Genomic DNA, 18,521 nt, shown 5'->3' with positions numbered 1-18,521 from the left:
GAATTATCACTGCAAATTCATCATTTAAAGCATTAACATTTGTGCTTCTCAAAAGGCACATATAACTTCCCAACCCCCAAATCACAATATTAATCTAACATGAGAAATATGCAAACACAACCAGCTGGAAGATAATTTTTATTGGAATATTAGATTAATACAAAACCAACATTTCACCCTAGGTTATGTGAACTGGAAAGGCTTTGTTCAATTATGGAGGGCAGAGGAGAGAGAGGCAAACAGTACAAACCATATTTCACCCTAGGGCCTAAGACAGCAGCTGACAGCAGCATATTTGGGATACAGCTTTTAGATTAAGAACTTCAGAAGAAATGTGTTGATTTTCCAGATGTTTAGTATAAGGCTTAAAATTAATGTTAACTTACAATGTTCCTCCTTGAGATACCTTTTGCCAATATTTTCAAATGATTCCTCTCCCCTCCTCCCCCGCCCCCACCCACCATCTATATCTCTTGGTAATGTCTAGCTACGTGACCCAGGTTGGCCTTAAACCTGTGATCCTCCTGCATTGTTCTGGTACTGGGATAACAGACGTGTACCATCAACACTTAGATTTACTGTTTTTGAAGGAACAGTTTCTCGTTCTGTGTTTGGCCCAAGTCCTAATAAATTGCTCGTGTGGCCTGGATCTTCTTCAAGACTAACCCTGTGGGTTGCTTGTACAGAGTCCTGCACTGAACACTGCCACTCTATAAAACCCTAAAGCTGGAAGAACATGCCTGCCATTTTTCCAACTGGGTCAAATAACACCTTTCTGATATCTTTCATATCATCCATCAATTCACTTCTTGACAATTTCTTTTCTTTTTTCCTTTTGGTTAGCAAAGCAGAAGTCTTTTTAAAAAATATGTTTGCATAACTCCTGTGGTAACTAGTTACTTTCTGGGTGATGTATCTTAATTCCCCTTTCATATGCCTCTCTTCCCAGCAATCACCTGTGAGCTCTGGCCAGCACTAGCTGGACTTGCTGCCTGTGCCCGATTGAAAAATAAAAGTATCACTTCTATTTGCTTGTTGTACCTGCACAGTTCTATTTTCAGTCTCCCAGTCAACCAGCTAGATAGGCTGCATTACATTTGTGGGAGGTAAATACACTTCTAATATGTTGTACTAAGATGCTTTGGTCATATCTTTCTGTCCCTTTTTAGTAAATAGTTTAATCTCCTGTGATAGTTTTAAGCCCTGAATTTGACAGTACAGCTTATCCAGGATAATAACATAGTAACCACAACATCTTATGCCATCTGTATAATATCAAATACGTTTTTATACCAGCATTAATAAACCTTAGTTACAAAAATTCCAAATATTAACCCTATTGGTGCCACAGGCTGTCTCTCTGCATGATCTCACAATTTGTTCTGCCAGTCATGCTTCAAGGCAATTTTTGGCTTTATAGCTGATATGTAACTATAGCAATGAAACAGAGCTATAGTAATCAAGTTTAATGGCCAACGTAAAGTAAAATGCTAAATATTGTAGTTGCTGACATTTTTTTCCATTAAAAAAACTTGGGTTAAGACTGCACAACCAATAGTCACATAAAATTCCAGACCTCTATGACAGATGGCTTAGGAAAAAGAAGCCATGTGACTGGGCTGCAGAGTTTTATAGCAAAACCCATAAATAGCACAGATTCGAGCTCTATGAAAGATACCAACTATTCCAAGACTGTATTCATATATTTTTTCATTTTTACAGGAAAATTCCAAACAGTAAATAAAAAAATGAAAGATTCTTGAAGTTATGGTTATCCATCTTGGGCAACAAAGGCTTGATTGAAAAACAAAAAACATTACTCCCAATGTTTAAAAAAGATGCTTTTCTCTCCTGTACCCCAGCCGGCTTCCCTGAGCACCTGACTTTGTGGAGAGGGAGCGTGGTACATGTGTAGATCTGGGGTACAGATGGGCTTTAAGTAAGCGCACAGATGCATTCAACAATGACACTCAGTAACAGAGAAGGGCCTTTCTGCTGTAGATGGGGACCGTGCATTTACAGTATTCGTGTTTATTCACAACAGTAGCAATAGGCATCTAGATTCTGTGGCTCTAACTACAAAGGGCAGCAAAAATACAAGCAGTCAGAGAAGCCATTGGAGGCACCTGTTCAATGCACAGCTGACTTGTCCCAGCCTAGTCCCCCTCCAATCTCCATTCATATAATGACTTATCAGTATACTGGGATGTATTTTATCTATTTAAATTATTTACACTTAAAATTTAAGTTTTCTTGGGCACTGGTAGGATAAATAGTCTTGTGTGCTTTCTCACTTTGTGTGTTTCCTGCAGACCATCTACTTGAGCAGCTTTCTAGTTATTAATAGTAGGGAGCAGCATGCTGTGTTCTGTACTTTATTGAGAACGTACTTATTATGTTTGTGACAATGTATTTTGGGAAAACAGAAATTGAAAAATGGGTTGTTCCTTTGTTTGAAAACATGGATCAAGTGGTAAAAGTCAGCTATAAGCAAGAACTGAATACAAGGCCCTGAGTTCAAGCCCCCATACATACACATACACGCACATGCACACACACACACACACACACACACACACACACACACACAAATTACAAACACACATTAAATAGGTTTTTCCTGCCTTCAAGGAATTTATTTTGTGCATATATATCTGCTTAGATAATTTAATTAATAGAAATGAATGTTAAATTGAAAGCTGACATTAGGATTGGTTATAATCTTTATCTGTACTATATAATTAGATGTCCAAAACCAGAGAAATGACTTACAAAGTGATGGCACATGTATTCAATAGAATTCCACTGGTCAGTGAAATGGTGGTTATGAGAACTGAGCATTAGGCATGATGGAAAATGCTTACAAAACTGAAGACAGGAAACAGGTTGTCACTCTTGCTGTGTTCGCAATCAGAGAAAGAGGTAGAATTGTTTTTGGAAGACCAAAAGGGAAAGCACATAAAATTTTGTACTTAGAGGCTTAAGTTGTTTCTTTCCATTATTTTACAGGCAAATGATAATATTAGTTTGTTTTAAAAATTAAAAATTGTACATTTAAAGATGGTGATTCCATAAATACATATTCAGAATTCTAAAATATAATTTGTAAACTGTTCTATTATAAATATATAATTGTAATAAGATTATATACTTAGTATTATATAATTATAACTGTATGATTATGAAATGGCTAGTGTTCACAATATTAACAAGACATCACTGTCTCTTTCCTTGGTGGGAACGTTTCCTACTAGTTCAGGATAGTCACTGTCAGCCTTTCTTCTTGATGTGGCTGATAGGCAGTACAAACCAGGCATCAGAATTTTTGCTGCACTTTGCCTGGGCTTCCTCTCACAGCTCTAGTCCTTCATTGTGCCTTGAGGGTTTGTGCTTGGGAACTGTCTTTTCTGTCCTGAATGCTGACTTAAATATGTTTTCAAAGTATACAGAGCATTAACAAACAAATGAAATTGAAGTATTTTATTCTTACTCAACAGTACTTAGGTGTTAAGGTGATAAACTTGTCTAAAATGGTTATTAAATCAGAATGTTGAGTACAGAGAAGAGATGACAAATGTAAGGTATAAAATTCAAATGAAATTTCAGATCCTTTCTCCTGGATCTTTGAGACTTAAATCATAATCCATGAAGTGGCTGGAAGGCTGACAGTCTATGTTTGACATGTCCTTAAGAAGCCAGGTATGTGTGAATTCAAGTCTCAATTCCCACAGTTAGAGTGGTGCCAGTCAGAAAAAGTCATTTATTATCTCTGTAAAACTGCTCCAACCTCTAAGAAAGGGGCAACTCCAACTTTACACTTTCCAGGAGGATTAGAAGGATTCATGTGGGCAAAGTAGTAATGAACAATGACTGGTCCATAGGAGGTATTTCATACATAATAGCCAATGATTATAACAATGTATCCATTTACATAGGGTTGTATCTCTCTTTGTCTTTTTGTTGGTCTGTCTACAAACAGGATCTTGGTATGTAGCCTAAACTGGCCTCAAATGTGAAATTCTCCTGTTCAACATCTTGACGTCTGAGATTACAAGTGTGTGTTATTGATTCTGGCTCAGAATTATTAATTAATCTAATTTTAGAATACATGTACACTCAATTCTTCATGATCCTTGACACAATACCCTCATGATGCCTCACTTTCAGTAGCTGGTACAATCTTTGCTGATGTTCTAGTAGCTGGAAAAGACTGCTTTTGAGTCCTATCTATCCCAGGGTCACCAGGCTATTCCTGATAGCAGGTAGCAATAATGTCACTGGGACATCATGCTGTTTCTAGGCCTTGTTCAAGCACTAAACAGACTTTGAACTTTAAACATTTCAAGCAAGTGTCAATTTTTTTGTTTTCTTTTAAGGCACACTGTGCATATGTCATTTTGTCTGAACAGGTGGGGAAAACACCAAAACAAACAACAGAGTGCTTGGCAAGCAGCAGGGATGAGGATAAAGATAGACTGTGAAGCATGTTCCTACCTCTGTGGATGAAGATGGGAGGAAAGAAGAAATACCAGAGAGGATTTGAGTCGGACTGACATAGCTCTCAAGAGCCACTGAAGAAAATAGCTCAAGAAAACCCTAGTGCTTACTCCTTGCCTGGGCTGGGCTCTGGTCAGGACCTACAGTGGCTGGACGAAAGCACTGAGGTACGTGGAGCTGGGACCTGTTTATGTTTCACAGCTCAGATTGATTTCAAATTAAAATAGAGGCTATGACACACATCTTAGAATGGAGGAAACCACTAGATTCCAAAGATAGTTTGTGCCATGAATCTGTGATGCTCACGCCTGTAATCCTAGCTACTCAGGAGGCTGAGATCTGAGGATCGTGGTTCAAAGCCAGCCCAGGCAGGAAACTCCGTGACACTCTTATCTCCAATAAAACACCAGAAAACCAGACGTGGAGCTGTGGCTCAAGTGGTAGAGCATTATTAGCCTTGTGCTGAAGAGCTGAGGGACAGCGTCCAGGCCCAGAGTTCAAGCCCCATGATCAACAACAACAAAAAAAATGAGGCAGCTTGTTAGGCACTGAGGACAGTGATGGCCTATACCTGTAATTCTAAATACTCAGGAGGCTGAGAGTTCTAAGGATGGTGGTTTGAAGTTAGCCCAAGCATAAAAGTCCATAAGACCAACTACCTAGCAAAAAGCCAGAACTGGAGCTGTCACTCTATTAGTGGTAGAGCACTAGCCTTGAGGGAAAGAGCTAAGGAGTTCAAGCCCCAGTATGTGTGTATGTGTGTGTGTGTGTGTGTGTGTGTGTGTGTGCGTGCGTGTGTGCGCGCACGCGCGTATGCATACGTGCGTGCTTGTGCATGAGAGAGAGAGAGAAAGAGAGAGAGAGAGAAGAGAAAGAGCTTTTTTAGACTGTGTAGGAAATCAGATTTCCCTACTGAACACAACCTCTGTTCTCTGAACTTCTTTAAAAGCACTGACTTTGAAAACACTAATTTAGATGTTCCAATAAACTTGGGGTCAGCAGGGTGCTTGCATATAGCATAAACATGTCCCTATGAACCCAAAGTAGTTGTGAAGGCAATCCCAAGTCTAAGTGCTATTGACTGGTTTTAAAATGGTTCTGCCCATGGATAACAATGATTTCCACTTCATTCTCCAGTGGGTGCTTTAGGCAACTGAGGAGAAACTCCTTGTATAAAGGATACAATGGGGCGAAGGAAAAGGGAGGAATCAGCTATCTCCCAAGATCTAACAAAACTTACTTGAAAGCCACCCTTGCTATAACCATCCTCAACCTGACCTCTCCAAATTCAGCCCTCCACCTAAAACAATGCAGAGAAGTGCAGCTCCAAGAGGAGCACTGTTCCTTTATCTGGCTTATCCTTGAATATTTCTCATTGTTGTTGATGGTGATATTGGGAACTGAACTTGGGAATGCGTTGCTTACTGAACAGGTGCTCCACCACTTGAGTCCTTGTGCTTTAGTCATTTAAATAGTCTTACCCTCTGTCCATGTGGGTGTGGACTGTGATCTTCCTATTTATGCTTCTTATAAACAGATGGGATGACAGGCACGTGTCACCTTGCCCAGCTTTTTTATTGGTTGAGAGGGAGCCTCTTGAACTTCTTGCTTGGGCTGGCTTTGAACCAGTTCTTCCCCATCTCAGCCTCTTGAGTAGCTAGGATTATAGGTTTATGAGCTCCTTGAAGCAGGCTCTGGTACTGAATCTTGCCTGTGACTAGAGCAGTTCAGCACTTAGAGACTTTTTACTTGGTATATTTGAAAGACATCTGTGAAGATGTCTAATACACCTAATGCTCAGACACAGAATCATAGAATTAAGAAAAGCTGCGTATTGCTAAGTAAGACACTCAAGAAGCCTATAGATTTTGGCTATCAGAAACAGACATACTAACAGCCTACCAAGAAAGGAAAATCCAGTCTAGTACACAGAGAACCAGGCTAGCTTTCAATGTGGAAGAAAGGTACAGAAATCTGTAGACTGATCACACAGGGCACTGTTCTTCTCTCTGAGGCCAGATTTTAGGGTTAATTACCTTAGCTTTTCCCCATTTTTGTTAAAAGAAATAGTTTTTGAAGTTTTAGGAATTTTGAGATCTAGGGGTTGTGGTACAGCTTAATGGTAGAGGGTATATCTAACAAATGGGAGGCCCCAAGTTCTATCCCCAGCACTACCATAAAAGCAAGAAAAAAAACCCCAACAAAACATCCCTTTTAAGACCCAACAAGGAAAGAATCCTAACAAACTGTTAGAGTGGTATGTAAATGTGTGTTTGCATGCATGCTGGTGAGGGTTTCTGCACAGATCCAGGTAGGGGCCATTTTATCCTATCTTAACAGTTACTATATCTAAGGAGAAGATTTTCACAGGAAACTGGTTTTCATCTCCTGTTGGAGCAGCTTCTTTCAGAAGTCAATCTGTGCCTCTCTATCTCTTCCACTCTCCTCATGCCATTGGAGCTTTGGCTTCTGCAAGTCAGGCTTAGCTGGCAGCTGGAGGCAGACCTGCAGAGGACTTCCTGTCTCTGGGCATGTACAATAGAGCAGGGACATTGAAAAGATAGAAACTAATTACTTGAATTTTTAAAACATGTTGATCAATTAGCCATGTTTCTAGCCAGCAATACGTTTTTGAAAAGTAACATATATTGATAAGGGGCAAAACTTTCAGATTTTAGTCAACTTTATTACTTTGCTTGACATCAGCAATTAAATGGAAGGTGGAGAGTCTTTTTTTTTTTTTCAGGCAGAAAAAGAATTTATTGGGGGAGATCAAACTGCGGGCCCATAAGAGATGGAGACATGCAGAGACAGAAGGGAAAGAAGAAGAGAAAAGAAAAAAAAATCAAGATGGAGAATTTTAAGGTGAATTTACAAATACAGGTTAGAACCATTCCTCCTTTGACTGTTACTACAGTACTTTAAGTCACACTAATAATTACAAAATTGGTGTTTTTTTTCTCACAGGACAGCCTACAAAACCAAAAATAAAGCTATTTTAGTGTTTCTACAGCCTGCTGTAGCCTGCTGGCTATGAGAATTATTCCTTTAAAAAAAAGAAATTCATTCTGGTTTTTAAATATCAATTTAAAAATGAGGTTACATTTAAAAAGTCTGCCAATCATTCACCTGTCATTAATTTGGAGTCAGATAGCTTTATGATTTTTAAAATAAATATTTGTAGAGATGTTTTTCTTTGTAGAAGAACCCATTTGTTGAAAAATTGTTTTTTTTTGAGTGTTTTTTGGCCACCAACTCTTCCTGGGGTATACTTGGCTCAGCTTCGTCCAGAAGCTAATTCCGATTCTTCTGTCTAATGCCCAATGGCACAATGTTACCTGCTCTCCTAAAGGCCTGGCACGAAACAGGTGAGCAGTTGACCACAGTAGAACAGGCAGCTCTTAAAGGGGAAAACGTATGGGCTTTAATCATGTGGATTTTAGGGTTCCAGTTTGACTCGGGCAATGCTGCCCTTAAAGCAAAGGTAAAATCAGGGACCAAATGTGTCTGGGCACATTATTTTCACTGCTTCAACCATTTAAGTAGGGGAATGGTTTAAGTGAAGCCTTTAAATTAAGTAAATAATGTCAGACTCCTGCTGGAGGAAATGGTTGACCTCCAGAGTTTAGTCCAGTGTGGACAATTTGGTCTCCAGCAAGACAAACTTAATCTCTCACTGGTGAAAGGCAAGACCTTGGAATGTGTGGGTGTATTCATGAAGTCACAACCATGTCAATGTGCACTTTTCATATTGGAAAGGAGAGGCCATCAAAATATTGAAAAAAATGTGATAAATTTTCTGAGGTTTAGAAACAGTATGTTTGTAGAGGTCACAGAGGTTTATGCTTATTATCCTCAGACCCCCTCAACCATGTGTTGATTTACTGTATCAGTTTCACTTTGTGTCCTCTGAGAACACAGAGTACTAGATTATCATGGCACATGACAACAGCATGAGCAGTAGCAAATGTTCTTGTGTCAGTTTTGCAGATTTTTACCAGCACCATTTAATTTGACTCCTTTTCTTTCCCTTTCCCTTTCCTTCCTTTCCTTTCCTTTCTTTCCTCTTTCCTTCCCTTCCTCCTTCCCGCTTCTCCTCCACCCTCTTTTCCCGCTCTTGTGTGTGCGTGCGTGTGCATGTGTGCATGTGTGTGTGTGTATGTGTGTGTGCTGTACTAGGGCTTGAACTCAGAGCTTGGGTGCTGTCCCTTAGCTTTTTCACTCAAGGCTAGCTTTGAACTGTGATCTTCAAATCTCAGCCTCCTGAGTAGGATTACAGGCATGAACCACCAGTGCTAGCTAATTAATATTTCTTGTCATCTTTTATATTTACTAATTGATTAGTATTATGTTGTCAGTAATGGGGCTTGAACTTAGGGCCTGGGTGCTGTCCCTGAGTTTTATCATTCAAGGCTAGCACTCTACTACTTTGATCCACAGTGTCACTTCCGGTTTTATGGGGGTTAACTGGACATAAGAGTCTCATGGACTTTCCTGCCTGGGCTGTCTTCGAACCACGATCCTCAGATCTCAGCCTCCTAAGCTGCTAGGATTATAGACATGAGCCATCAGTGCCCGGCTTATTTTTGATTTTTAGATACTGAAAACTTCCACGGTGATACATTTTAACAGCAATTCTCCTTTTCTGTTCACCAACTTCCCCATGATAAGAAATACCTTAGAAACCTGTAAATGCACTTCAACCAGTTTCTATAGCTCAGTCTTACCCTAAATTTCAGCAGTCCTTCAAGGAGCACCAAGGACCAAGACATGCATGGCTGCTTTCAGTCAGCCCACCAAGCTCTTCCTTGCCTGGGTTCCTCTGTCCCTGAGACAGGGACAAGCTGGCTTCAGGGTTGGGGGACTGAATGGTAGTGAATGTGGGTAGGAACATGAAAGGCAGTTTATTCTGTGGTTCAGTCGCTGGCCCACCCTCTGGGCTCTTGGACAGGCCTACCTTGGCATGCAGACTCTGTGGTTTGTTGGAGAGGATGTCTGCGGCTTCCCTGCAGCGGGTGGAAAGGTTCAGGATGGCAGCAGCTGCTGCTATGTGGGTGTCTTCACTGCATTGACCGTAGCTATAAGAGCTGGCACGGCTTGGGCTCTGTGTGTGGGCGCCTGCACTAGGCAGTCGATTAGAAAATTTCACTGGATTTGAAAAATGCTTTGCTGTTGAAGAGAGATTTGATTAGCAATTTTATGTATATGGTTTTAGTCATTAAATAGATTTCTTTTTTAAAGATATAACTTCTTGCATTAAAATATGTGAAGAATAAATTAAAGCTCCAGCCATTATCATTGCTATGTTAAATGAAGGTTATTCAGATGGGTTTTCAGAGGCTCACAGATCAAATGCTATGATTGCTAAGAAAGAATGCCTATTCTCTTAATATTTTTTTTTTTTTTGCATTTACCCTTCTTATGACAAAACTCCCAGAACTAATGTTACAGGGACAGGTGCACTGGCAGTGTTAGTATAAAAATTGTGGATTAAAAAACACATGGTCAAAACCCACCAGGGACTATAGAGAGTTTAGGGTATGTGTGTATGTGTAGGGCAAACTGTGTGTTTGCAATAACAGAACAGAAATAACACAACAGTTGTTTTCACAATAACAGTTGTTGTGAAGACAAAAAAATTGTATTTTTATTATCTGATATATAGGTTGGTTCTACACTGAAATCATTAGAATTTGTTTTTCATCCAAATAGAACTAAGTAGATGGAGGAGTCTTTAATGAGATGCATTTTGCATACCAAGGAGAGAGAGATAAGCAATGGACAGGAAGGAAATGTGCTCAAGGTGAACTGAAAGGCTGACTTTCCACTTCACATTTGTCATGGATACAGGCTTCACTGAGGGATAGAGATCCATACTTCTCCTCAGTAGAATGTTGGTAAACATCACTCAAGGTCACGGGAAGAAATGTTCAAAATCTAGTGTTTAGCTATTTGTTTTGCATTAAGTATTGCTTATTTTAATTACTTGATTATTTTTCATAAAACAAAATTTAAAGTACTAGCAGATATTATTTCCACAATCTCAACATAAACTGTTGTCGAATGCTTTGCAGTTTTACAATCAGTATATTTACCATATGAATATAATGATCCTACTAGTTTCAACTGAATTAAACAAATATTAATATATGTATGTATATAATGTCTACATATAATAAAATTATGCATCTATACAAAATAAGATAGATTTAAAAAACTTTGTGTGTTTCCTGAATCTAACAGTTGTTACTTGGTTAAGACCTATTTGGGGCACAAAAAGGATAGATTTCTTCTGAAGTATAACTTACTTATCACTTATGTGTAAACTCTTTTTAGATATGGTTGGATTTTTTTGGTACCGGGTGGGATTAAGGGCCTTACAGTTAAGCAAGTCTCTAAACCTGAGCTACAGCCCAGATTTACTGTTGAGTTTATGTAATCTTCAAGTTTTCTGCATGTATAGATCAACTAACACAATGGAGGCAAATAGTACTCCAAGTAAATACTTAATCTCCAACCAGTACAAGGTGTAAGGAAGGCTACTAGTCTGTGAGGCTGGTCCATGGAGGACTCCAAGTGCATAATTTTAGCTTGTTTCTTAAGGAAGGCAAGTCATCCTAGTGTAGGATTCACTTCCTGTGTTTGCCCCTACATCTCCTGCTTGCTTTTACATTGCAATACTTGAGAACTGGGATTCTTAAAGAAATGTATCAGCAAAAACTATGACATGTTAGACCTTCTTTCAGTTATAGTCTTTTTTATGGATCCATTAGAACTAAGGAGTATTAGTCATTGTAAATGATACTATATTATTTCTTACATTTGTGGTAAACGTGGCCAAAACCACTTTTAAAAAAAGTAAAATTGGGGCTGGGAAGGTGGCTCAGTGGTAGAGCGCTTGCCTTGCATGCATGAGGCCCTGGGTTTGATTCCTCAGCACCACATAAGCAAAAAGACAAAAAGCCAGAAGTGGTGCTGTGGCTCAAGTGGTAGAGCACTAGCCTTGAGCTGAAGAACTGAGGGACAGCGCCCAGGCTCAGAGTTCAGGCCCCACGACTGGACTTCCCCCACCCCCAAAAAAAGTAAAATCTTGATTCCTGAATTGAGTTTCATCTGAAATGTGTACCTTTGTTTCCCCACCTACAGCCTGGAGAAGATTTTTCAATTTAAACATTTTTTTACATTTATTAGTTTTTCATCATTTCAACATGAATAAAAAGTAATGTTTAATAATAATAACAATAATAATTTCCAATATATTAATATTAGCTAAATGCAAATCCTAGATAAATGCAAACTGAACATTTCTTTAGAATTACTGTACTGCACCTAGATTCAACAATGACATTGTTTGTGTAGAACAATTAATCCCTTAACTATTGACCATATCCAGTGTAGCTTCAGGTTAAAAATCAATAACCTTGATCAGCTTATTTGCTTTCACTGCACAATATGTGTTCTCTCCTGTGAACTGTAGGTAGTTTATTAAGCATTTCAGTCCATTTCTTCCCTGCTCCTCAACATATATAAGAAGCATTTTAGAAGGAAGTAAAAATTAAAATTAGAATTCATAGCTTACATTCAGGATATGGTGGTGTTTTTCGACCTTGTCCAGATTGGATGAGAGGACGTTTACCAAAAACTTGGGCATCAAAGCTGGCATAATCAAATGGAACTTTTCCAAATTTCTCTTGTTCTTTCGACATGGTAGCTCTGGGAGAGGTGATGGCTTGGGATCGGAAATTGAGTTCAATTTGCTTCATCAAGTTTGTCCTGGAGAGAGACAAGAAAGAGTTAAAAGAAATGCAATTAAACTGTTGACACATGTATTAGTGTCTGAATTTACAGTAGTTAGAAGTGCTATGCCTGTAGATACCCTCAGTTACTATACAATATCAAAGGTGTGATCACAGCACAAGTAGAGATGCTCCTGAGCTGGGAGAGATGAAGAGATGCTTTGGCTCTGCTTAGGGTTACCATACTGTCATGGAGCTGCTGCATACTGTGTCCCTGCCCTTATCAAAATAAGGTAGAAAGAGGCAATCTAATCTTTACCTCATGCAGTGGTCAAGAAGGAGAAAAATTTGACGTTTGTTTGCATTTTGAGCTCCACAGAGAAAAGTGCCACATAACTATCAATATCAGTTAAGACACTGACAAGATGTGCACATTCTGATTTTTGGAAGTTGATCAGATTAGCCATGACTAGTCACCATCCTGTCTGATGCCTAGTAGAGGTAGTACAGGTACCAGAATACTCACTACTGAATTAGGATTTTCTTCTTAGACTTTTCTGCCTTTTTTTCCCTCATTCTCAGTCTAAATGATTTTTTGCTGAGTAAGTTTTAACTAGCCTTTCAATATTTTATCTATTAAACTGTAACCATCTAAATCTGATTCAAGTCACTATATTCTAACATCAGTGATATTTCTCAATATAGTCATTCCAATGTTAATTTACTGTGCATTAAATATTCCTGTAGAACTACTGTAATTGCATCAAACAGGGCACCATAATTGTGAATCACCAGTTTTAATCAAAGGGGGGAAATGTTTTTCCCCCCACCTCTGGTCCAATGATAAGAGAATATAAACAAGTATACCTTTTAGAATTGAACAATTATCAAAGAATTCTTCCAATTATTTTCCAACAGATGGTGCCCATCAGAATGCCCAAATACCAATGAAGTCTTTGGGAATAGGTAAAACTGTTTTAGACTATTGGATCATTATCTGTCATATCTATTTATTTATCTATCTGTTTATCTAAAATTTTATAGTCTTAAAGTTGTAAAAATAGGGCTGGGAAGGTGGCTCAGTGGTAGAGCGCTTGCCTTGCATGCATGAGGCCCTGGGTTTGATTCCTCAGCACCACATAAGCAAAAAGAAAAAAGCCAGAAGTGGTCCTGTGGTTCAAGTGGTAGAGTGCTAGCCTTGAGCTGAAGAGCTGAGAGACAGCGCCCAGGCCCAGAGTTCAGGCCCCACGACCGGAAAAAAAAAGTTGTAAAAATGTTCCAACCTAAAACAACATTTATCTTATAAGAAGTGAGCAAAATGAAACAATGCTATTTTTGTACTTGCAAATAATCCACTAAGGGAAAAACTCTCCCATTCTAAGATTTCTTATAGGCACTTATCCAATAATTCATGAGCTTCACTTGACAATAAGGGAAGGCATATTGGGGAAGTACTGTCATGCCTAAAGCTGTTTTATTTTTCAGTGACTCTTTAACAAGTTATCCAATCACCTTTCTTAATCCTGAAAATCACTTTTCCTACAAATATGACTGTTGTAAATATATACCATTACATTAAACATCAACATGCAAATCATGTTATTTAGGCAGAAGACCCTCCAAACTACTAAACAGCTTGGGAGCTTATATATGAATGGAAGACATTTGGCTACTATGGGACTGAATAGGTGGATGGCTCATGATGGTATTTTTTTTTTGTATGATGCTATTTTCTCCAGGTAGGAAAGGTGAAATCACTAATATAGGGAAGCTCACCTGACTGTGGAATGTATTATATTTGTGTCTCTGAAGTTTGATTAATGTACCTTATTGTACACTTTATTCCTTTTAGGTTCATTTGTATCCTATTACTTTTACAAAGAATAAACTTCAAGTGAAACGCCTAGGTTTCATAGCTCACTGGAGTCATGGCATCATTCTCTACACTCGTTTTTTCAAAAATGACAGTAGGACCATAGTAAAATGCTACCCAAGGGATCAGAGGTCATGTTGGATAGGATTCTGGTAGGGATAGAGCATTAAGATTTTTCTGGGAAGTTTCTCTTTAAGTCTTTAGCCCACTTATTTATTGAGCAGTTGTTTCTTTGAGGATTTGTTGTTGGGGGATTTAATTTTTTGAGTTCCAAGTATATTTTAGATATGAGACCCTTGTCCGTTGTATGGCTAGTGAAGATCTTCTCCCAATCTGTGGGTTTTCTATTGATCTTGCTAGCTATGTCATTTGCCCTGCAGAAGCTCTGCAACTTCATGCAATCCCATTTGTCCAACCTTTCTTTGATTTGTTGTGCTTCTGGGTCTCTATTCAGAAAATTTCAGCCTGAGCCAAGGAGACCTAGGGTTTCTCCTATTGCATCCTGTAATGTTTTCAGAGTGTCTGCTTTGACTCCGAGGTCTTTGATCCATTTGGAGTTGATTCTGGTGCAGGGTGATATATAAGGATCTAGCTTTAGTTTTCTACAAGTAGTTAACCAATTTTGCCAGCACCATTTACTGAAGAGGCTGTCTTTCTTCCATTCTATTGTTTTAGCTCCCTTATCAAAGATTAGATGGCTATAGGTCTGTAGGTTCATGAAGTAAGCCAGGCCCAAAGAAACATAGGTCCCATGGTTTCCCTTATTTGCAATATCTAGTATATGTATGAGTCAAGCGGAAAAGGTCAGATAATGTGATGTTAGGAAAATGAACCCTTAGATATGTATTCTAATGTTTTTTTCTTCCATGCATTTGTTTCTAATGCATTTATAAGATTATCTCTTTGTTGCTTTGTATGTCCCTCCCCCACAGTATAACCCCTGCTTTCACTATATTTGATGTCAGTATAACTTGTGGAGGAGATGGGGAAAAACAAGTCGTTTAAGGATACAGGTGGACCTATTGCAACAATGAGAAGTACAAGTTGTCATGTTGAAAACGAGCTATACAACGTTGGTGCGGGGGGGGGGGGGGATTGGGTGGGGGGAGTGGGGGAGGGAGGCTGGGAAGGGATGTGAAGGGTAAACAAAGGAGGAGGCTGCAATGCTTGGTAAGAAATGTACGCATTATCCTGCCCATGTAATTGTAACCACTCTGTACAGTATGTTCACAAAAAAATACAATAAAATTTAAAAACAAAGATTTAACTAATGTACATGAAGCTTTTCTCAACCTAGAACCTAATACATACATTCAATAAATGGAAAAAAAAAAGATTTTTCTGGGAGTTCATACCTGTGGGCCACCTGGTCAGGACACTGCCCAGTTTGGGAAGAATCAAGATGACTTTTATCCTGGGACATTGCCAGTTTTTCAGCTGCCGCAATTGGACAGCCAGAAAGACTGTTTCAAAGAAGAAAAATAGGAGAATGTGAAATTGAGTGATCATGTGATTTGCTCTGGCACAGGCCTCCTAACCAACTCAGCACATTTTAAGTCATATCAGTAGCTCAGTCACACCCCCAAAGGTTTTTGCAGACTACAACATCAATACTTGTTCCGCAGCCTCATCTCAGAGGTGAAAGATTTCATTTTTTAAAAATCAAAATATTGTATAAGAGAGACCTAACAAAAGGATTCTGAAATTCTTAATATTCAAAGTAAAATACGTTCATTCTGAATACAGTGTGTTCAATTACAAAGGGTAGCATGGTAGCTCCCAGTTTTACCTGAGAATTTTTAGCAAGCTTTTAGGGACTCAATTTTATATCTTAGTTTTAACTTGAAAGTATGGAATTTAAAGTTTTTTTTATAACAAATTGCACCTCATAAACATATAATCTACACACAAAATACACTTAAAATCAGCATGCTCACTAAAAAACAGTAGAATATATATATGTATATATATATGTATATTTATACACACACATATACCTCTGTACACATCTATTCCTTATTCTGGTTGAGTTTTCAGTAAAATGATGTCTAGCTGTTTTGGAGTTTTTCTTGGTGCTGGTACTGAGGCTTGAGCTCAGGGTCTTCTGCTCTTTCTTGGCAGTTTTGTTCAAGGTTGGTGTGTTTCAACCCTGGAGCCATACCTCATGTTCCCCTGTCTGATTTTCAGTCAAATCAACTAAATACTGAAAGCCTTTCAATACCTTTTTAATGCCTACTGAAAGAGCTCCAAGATAATCCATAAGCAATTCCTTCCAATGTCAAACTGCACTGGTAAGATCCCAGAACAGAAGAGAACATATCCTATTTTCTCTGACCATATGAACATTGAATGCTAGCATCTTCAAAGATAATTGATTCATTATTGTAACTGACTGCTAATATAAATATTTCTAAGACACGACAGAAAATCATGGGTGATTTTCTATGAAAAAATGTGACCTGGTTTAGAATATTTCTAATTTATTTGAAGTGGGAATAACAGACAGTAACTTTCATAACAAATAGCCCACGGTAGAAAGTCTTTCTCACATTTTAAAATGTAAAATGATCAGTAAATTGTCAGAATTACCTCCTGTGTGTGTTGCGGTTACTGTTCACATGCCCCCTTCCTGTGCATCCTGGGGTGGGACACTTGAGCACGTTTTCATGCATGGCAAGAACTAAGCACAAAAATCACATTAAAGGGGAGAATAATTTCCCACCAACACATTACATATCAACATTCATTTCTCAGTTCCACATTCAAGTAACTTTAGTTCAATAACCCACCAGACTCTCTCCAATAATATTCAAACTGAAAAACAAATTCATCAGAGAACTTCAGAAACTAAATTTATTGGGCTTGCATATATTTTAATTGCTATGACTGTCATATTATATAGAACCCTAAACTTGGGATAATTCTGCCTATATTCAATGTAGGAACCTTCCTGATTTTTATTGAGGTCCTAACCCTAGCTGTCTTACTTAAACTGGAAAGTTCTTCATCCTTCCTGTCACATCTAGGTTTTTCCTTGGGGGAAGAATGGATGGAGAAAACTATTTGTCATATAGGTCATGTCATCTTTTCCCTGATATCTGAGGTTCTGCCTGTAGTGTTTTTTAATTTTCTGTAATTTATTTTCATTTTGTGTGTTTATCCACCCTCTGCTGCCAAGCAGCCACTGGCAAGATTGTAGCTGGGTATCATCAGAAACACAGTGGGAAGAAATGCTAAGTCGGCATGCAGGGTAGGGCTGAGCTGGGGACTCTAGATCTCTAGCCAGTCTTGACACTGAGAAAGGTGTTGTTGTAATTCTCCCATCTCTGCCAGATTGAATGGCCCAAGAGTATCTCAATAAATGGATGCAAAAAGGCTGAAGCCTATCAGTCCTTTGCAGCTTAGAAGGTGGGAGAACCTCCCTTTACCTCTTAGGCCCAGCTCACGCTAAGGCTGGGATTTGGGAGTGGGTTGCTTTTGCTTGGGGCCCTCAGATGTGACTGGATGTACTGAGACAGCACCAGGAAGCATGTGTTGCCACAGCGAGGGCAACCAGGGGTACAATAGTGCCTTCTCTGTAGTACACTGCAGCTGTGACTAACTCTGAGCTTAGGACAGCCATGCCTCAGGCTGGGAAAAGACTATACTGACACACAGAGTATAACTGTATCTTATTATCTACTCTGAAGCTTTGGTATCTGGGATTTTGCTGACCTTGGAGTCGGGGGATCAGCCCTTTTCAGAGTTTGCCAAATCACATAATTTCCCCCCTGAACACATTCTTAAAGTATTAGTCAACCACTCTGGAGCCCACACCCCGACTGCCTGATTTGGTTCCTGCCCTAATCATCCAGGGCCAGGTACCTGGTAACTAGAGCTCCCTAAACCAGACTGCTCCAGCTTGCCTCACATGTACTCCACACAGAAGCTACACTTAAGGCTTTTGCTCACAGCTCCTCCTGCACCTGATCCTAACTGACTTTGAGGATTCTTCATGAGACCACTCGAGTATGACAAGATCCCTCCTCAAGGAACAATGGAAAATAAGCTCTGTTTTCAATGGCAATTGCCTCCTACCAGCCTTACTGTCCTTCAGATTTTCTCTTAATACACTACATTGTGTGTGTGTGTGTGTGTGTGTGTGTGTGTGTGTGTGTGTGTGTGTGTGTGTGTGTGTGTGTGTGTGTGTGTGCTGGTCCTGGGGATTGAACTCAGGGCCTGGGTACTGTCTCTAAGCATTTTTGCTCACTACTTGGTCTACATTTTTGATCTACTACTTGAGCCACAGTTGTACTTCCAGTGTTATGGTGGTTAACTGGAGATGAGTCTCCCAGACTTTCCTGCCAGTTAGTTTGGAATTGTGATCCTCAGATCTCAGCCTCCTGAGTAGCTACGAGAATAAGCATGAGCCGCCG

The 18,521-nt window shown here is 39.2% G+C and overlaps 1 protein-coding gene across 1 annotated transcript in view; it reads right to left on the bottom strand.

Moving 5' to 3' along the window:
- The window catches only part of LOC122121950 (suppression of tumorigenicity 18 protein-like), a 99,250-nt gene that overhangs the window by 31,882 nt on the left and 48,847 nt on the right, over nucleotides 1–18,521 (bottom strand). The window contains exons 6-9 of the mRNA XM_042696154.1: nucleotides 16,696–16,786; nucleotides 15,462–15,569; nucleotides 12,077–12,270; nucleotides 9,455–9,666 (exon numbers count right to left, since the gene is read on the bottom strand). Of these exons, the coding sequence (XP_042552088.1) occupies nucleotides 9,455–9,666; nucleotides 12,077–12,270; nucleotides 15,462–15,569; nucleotides 16,696–16,786 (605 nt within the window). The remainder of the gene's footprint in view (nucleotides 1–9,454; nucleotides 9,667–12,076; nucleotides 12,271–15,461; nucleotides 15,570–16,695; nucleotides 16,787–18,521) is intronic.

Source organism: Dipodomys spectabilis, unplaced genomic scaffold (genome assembly GCF_019054845.1).
Source record: "Dipodomys spectabilis isolate Male_0828 unplaced genomic scaffold, ASM1905484v1 ptg000199l, whole genome shotgun sequence".
NCBI lineage: Eukaryota > Metazoa > Chordata > Mammalia > Rodentia > Heteromyidae > Dipodomys > Dipodomys spectabilis.
This window is presented reverse-complemented; position numbering and strand designations above follow the sequence as displayed.